The sequence below is a fragment of the Caenorhabditis briggsae genome (genome assembly GCF_000004555.2).
Source record: "Caenorhabditis briggsae complete genome, chrIII, whole genome shotgun sequence".
Lineage (NCBI taxonomy): Eukaryota > Metazoa > Nematoda > Chromadorea > Rhabditida > Rhabditidae > Caenorhabditis > Caenorhabditis briggsae.
The window spans coordinates 13,431,092-13,436,348 of record NC_013490.2 but is presented as its reverse complement, the minus strand read 5'-3'; the positions used below and the strand labels follow the sequence as shown (position 1 = coordinate 13,436,348).

The following is a 5,257-nucleotide window of genomic DNA, read 5'->3' as shown; positions in this document are numbered from 1 at the left end:
ATACCGAAATACTGAAGTTCCAAAGTTCTGAAATTGTAAAAATTCAGAGATTTTCAAGCTCTGAAATTCAGGAATTCAGAAACTCCCTCAAAAAAAATTGTACCCCCGAATCACAAGCGTTGTACCCCTGTTTGAAATGGGTTGTACCCCAGAATCATTGGTAGTTTTCACCCCCGAATCATTGTACCCCCCCCCCCCGAATTTTTGGCCATAAAAACGACCTACATCATAGAAAACACGGAAGACACCCTTCATATTAAAATTGATTGTCGATTGGACTGCTTGCACTTGGAACAACTCCTGAGAAATATTCTGTGTTGGTGGCAGGGGCACTGTAGTGTCTGTGGTAGTGGTTGTGGGCGGAGCTTGCTGTGGTCGCCGTTCCTCCATTCCGTCACGTTTTTGTGAGAAACGTTTGATGGCGTCTGGAAATAAGAACGAATTAGTTGAAAAATTGAAAAATTGGTTAAAATTGGATCAAAACTAAGCGAGTTACAGTCGGTTTACTGAAATTATCAATAGGGCAAATTTGCAGCAATAGAGCAAAACTAGGTCATATTTATACTCATTTTGAAGCCCAAAATGTAAGGATTTCAAACATCTAACTTTGGTCGAGATTAAACAAAAACTAAGAAAGTTACGCCTGATTTTCTGAAAATTAGCAGTAGAGCGCACTTACCACCACTGAGTTCGATAATCGCCTGACACGAATTGTACGAAATTGTCTCCTTCCCAACATATTTGTTGTTGGCTTCCAAAGCTTCCTCCGGTGCAAATGGGTCGAATTGGTAGCTGAAAAAATTTTGAGTTTTTTTTTTAATTTTCCATTTTATCTCATTTTGTTTTAAAGCTATCAAAAAGTTGTTAACTAACAAAATGTGTAAAATTGTATGCTAAGCATTTTTGTAGTTGACACAATTTTTCTATCTGTTGGAGTTTTTGAGATACTAGCGCTTAAAATAAGACTACCCAGCACTGTGACTAGCCTTGTTTATACTTATTTTATAGTTCAAAACGTAAGAAACTCAAAAATACAACTTTCATAAAAATTGAACAAAAAACAACAAAGTTATGATGATTTTACTGAATTAGCCATAGAGCGAATTTCACTCAATTTTCAAAGTTTTGAAACTAGGTCATGTTTATACTCAGTTTGAAGCTCAAAACGTGAGAAACTCAAAAATCTAATTTTCGCCAAGATTGGGTTTAAACCACGCGAGTTAAAGCTAGTTTTCTGAAGTTGGTAGTAGAGCGAATTTGGCTCACTTTTCAAAGTTAAGCCGTGATTATACTCATTTTGAAGCTCAAAAAGTGAGAAACTCAAAAATATAACTTTCATAAAAATTGGATAAAAACCAACAAAGTTATGAACGATTTACTAGATTCGCCATGGAGCGCATTTACTCAACTTTGAAAATTTTAGAAACTAGGCCATGATTATATTTATTTTGAAGCTTTAAGCGTGAGAAATTCAAAAATGTGACTTTGGTGGAGATTACACTAACACTAAAGAAGTTACGACTGATTTTGTTTAATTCTCAATAGAGCGCATTTTCTCAATTTTGAGAATCTGAGAAAATAGGTCTTGTTTATACTCATTTTGAAGCTCTAAACATGAGAAATCCAAAAATGTGACTTTGTTGGAAATTACACTAACAATGAAGAAGTTACAAGATGTAACTTACAACTGATTTTGGGGAATTAGCGGTAGAGCGAATTTGGGACCGCGCCGTTCGATTTTCAAAGTTTTAGTAACTAGGTCGTGTTTATACTCATTTTGAAGCTGAAAATGCGAGAAACTCAAAAATCAAACTTTCGTCAAGATAGAACATGAACGAAAGAAGTTACAGTAGCTCAAAGAAACTAACCCTTCCGGCAAACGTGGTCCCGTTGGCAGGTTACATCCCAAATACTGATCAATTTGCTCGAACCACGATTTCTCATCCAGTTCGATGTCCTCCTCTGCCATCGCTTGAGCAAGGACTGGATTTGAAATCGGGACGCCATCCATACTTTTTAGTTCCATTAGATTATCATTTGAAACCACCCAAACAGGTTCTCCGTTTTCTTTGAAAATGTCAGTTTCGGGTTCGATTTTTGGGACTTTTTTGGTTTTGTTACGAAAAGAACGAGTCGATCGATTGATTTGACTCGATTCGGGCATTGTTTCCAGGCGCTGGAAGCATTTTTAGAAATTTTTGAAAAATTCCAAAATTTTAAAAATTTCATATCTCAGAAAATTCCATATTTCACAAAATTTCAGAAATTCAGAAATTCAGAAATTCAGAAATCCAAAAAACCAAAAAATCAAAATTTTAAAAAGTTTCAGATTTCAGAAAATTCCATATTTCACAAAAATTCAGAAATTCCAAAACTCAAAAATTCTGAAATTCTGGAATTCAGAAATTTAAAAACCCAAAAATCCTGGAATTCTGAAATTCTAAAATTCTGAAATTCTGAAATTCTGAAATTCTGAAATTTATGAAATTCTGAAATTCTGAAATTCTGAAATTCTGAAATTCTGAAAATTCAAAAATTCGGAATTTTTGAAAATTCTGAAATTCTGAAATTCTAAAATTCTCAAATTCTGAAATTCTGAAATTCGGAAAATTCAAATATTCAAAATTTCAGAATTTTTTTGAAAATTCTGAAATTCTGAAATTTTAAAAAATCAGAAATTCGAAATATTCAAAAATTCAAAAAATCAGAAACCCGCCGCATCATCACACCTCTTCTTAGTCTTCTGTGATTCTAGCATGTGTTTGAAGAAATTTTTGGCCAAATCCTTATTGATTGACTTTGTTTTTTCATCATTTTCCGACGGCTCCTTGGACCCCTCCGACTTATTATCCGCATCCGATGACGTCGAGCTCTTCTTCTTTTTATCATTTTTCGACCCAGATCGCCCATCATTTTCAGACGGCGTTTTTGCTTCGGTTGAAACCGAGTGCTTCTTCTGACGAAGTGTCGATTTCGCAACTGCTGGTGCTCCGCCCTCTTTTTCCTTCAAAAAATTAACTAAAACCAAGAGAGTTACGGCTGCTTTTCTAAAATTAGCAGTAGAGCGCGTTTGCAAAACTAGTGCATATTTATACTCATTTTCAACCCCTAATTCTAACAAATTCAAAAATATAGATTTTGTCCAATTTGTGTGAAAACTAGCCGAGTTACGATCATTTTTCACGGCAAGTTTTTCACTACCGAATGCGAAACAGTCTGCGACATTTTAAAGTACAACGGACAAAAAAAAATCTGATTCATTTTTTTTACTATATATTCTTCATAAAATTTACTAAAAATTTATGGAACAGAAAAAAAGTTATGGACTAAAATTCGAGAAAAAAAATTCCAAAGTTGATGCAGCGGTAGTGAAAAACTCACCGTGATTTTTTCGAAAATCAGCGATAGAGCGCGTTTTCTAAAATATATTTTTTCACGTTCATTTTTAAGCCTCAAACATGAAAATTTCAAAAAGTTAGCTTTCGTCAAATTTGGGTGAAAACCAACCGAGTTATAGCAATATTTATGAAAATTAGCGATGGAGCACGTTAGCTAAATTATAGAAATTTTGTATTCATTTTGAAGCACTGATTGTAACAAATTCAAAAATGCAGCTTTCATCGAATTTGGGTGAAAATGAAGCGAGTTATGACCATTTTTCCCAACCATTACCCCCATAGATTCTCAATAGGGCGCGCTTGCTAAACTAGATTTACCTTTCCCTTTCTCCGAAAGGCTTTTCCCTCCACGATGCCCGNACGTTTGGTGACGGTGCACGTGGTTCGTTCGTATTCATTTGAACAGCAGCAACCTGTTGGGACTACGGTAGTTCGGGTGGGTTGAAGAAGCGGACGGCGATGGAGTTGGAGCAGGAGATGGAGCTGCTAATTTTGAGGGCAATGTCACTACCACTGGTACGACTCGAGGTTTTGGAACCCCTCTGCGACATCTGAAAGTTGTAGATTATTGAGGGGTAGCTCAGTGTGTAGCGATTGCAACGCTTGCAAGCTCAATTTTCAAAGTTTTCGAAACTAGGTCATGTTTATACTCATTTTGAAGCGCAAAACGTGAAAAACTCAAAAATCATAATTTTGAGGAGATTAGATGAAAACTAAGGGAGTTACAACCGGTTTTTTGAAATTAGCAGTAGAGCGCGTTTGCCGAAATTTTCAAAGTTTTGAAACTAGGTCGTGTTTATACTCATGTTGAAGCTCAAAACGTGGGAAATTGAAAAATCAAGTTTTCGTTTAGATTGGACATCAACTAAGCGAGTTACAGGCTGTCGGCAATAGAGCGCATTTTCGGAGCGCGCGAAATTCAAAAACTTACTGAGATTTTCCTTCAGTTCGTCTACATTTTTCCTCCAGTTTACGGACTGGCTGGTTTTGAGAATTTGTCACCATTTTTTATCCACCCTACCGGCTTACAATATGAAAATGATTGGAAAATACTTGGATTTCGGGGGAATATTGATTTTTTGATCTTTTGATTTTCGTGGAATTTTTGGATTTTTTTTGAAGGAGGGAGAGGAGAGAGAGACTGTTGGGGGACACGAAAAATTGAGAATTTTCAAAAAAAAAATTCACAACCTGAAAATCTGAAAATTCTGAAATTCGGACATATATCCCAAAAAACCATGAATACAGAACATTTATTTTTGAAAAAGCTATTCGGAAATCAAGAAAAAAAATTAACTCCATGATGGTGGAATCCAAGGACCGCAGCTTCTGAAAAAAAATTTTCGCTGTTGTTAGGCCAAAAATTTTTTTGATAAATTCTTTATCAGTTGACCACTTTTTGATATCTTTCGCAGAAATTGAGATAATTCAAGTCAGACAGCAGGCCTATCTATCTAGATGTACCCTACCCTTCAGTGTAGGGTTATTACGATAAAAAAAAACTTACAAGTTCATAAATAAATCGGATTTTGTCCAATTCGTCGAATGTGTAATAGCCCTCTGAAAACTCATTTTAGATTTTTTTTAATTTTCAGATTTGTTTTTCATTCAATCAAAATTAGACTAAAACCAAGAGAGTTACAGCTGCTTTTCTAAAATAAGCAGTAGAGCTCGTTAGCTGAAACTAGGTCATGTTTATACTTATTTGGAAGCCCATAACGTGAAATATTGAAAAATTAAATTTTGATTCGGATTGGAATAAAATTAAGTGTGTTACATACGAATTTCTGGGAATTAGCAGTAGAGCGAATTTCGCCCATTTTTCAAAGTTCTATGAACTAGGCCCTTTTTATACTCAC

At 35.2% G+C, this 5,257-nt stretch overlaps 2 protein-coding genes across 2 annotated transcripts; both read right to left on the bottom strand.

Annotated features, from left to right (window-relative positions):
• Window positions 1-87: 87 nt before the first annotated feature.
• On the bottom strand, window positions 88-2,164 carry CBG24453 (the record flags this gene model as incomplete). Its single annotated transcript, XM_002648247.1, has 3 exons — window positions 88-425; window positions 680-792; window positions 1,869-2,164. 3 exons carry the CDS (start codon window positions 2,162-2,164, stop codon window positions 88-90), a joined length of 747 nt encoding a protein of 248 aa, XP_002648293.1.
• A 540-nt stretch (window positions 2,165-2,704) lies between these two features.
• CBG24452 lies at window positions 2,705-4,403 on the bottom strand (the record flags this gene model as incomplete). Its single annotated transcript, XM_002648246.1, has 4 exons — window positions 2,705-3,004; window positions 3,382-3,418; window positions 3,812-3,949; window positions 4,330-4,403. The coding sequence occupies 4 exons, from the start codon at window positions 4,401-4,403 to the stop codon at window positions 2,705-2,707; spliced, it is 549 nt and encodes a 182-aa protein (XP_002648292.1).
• Window positions 4,404-5,257: the final 854 nt, after the last annotated feature.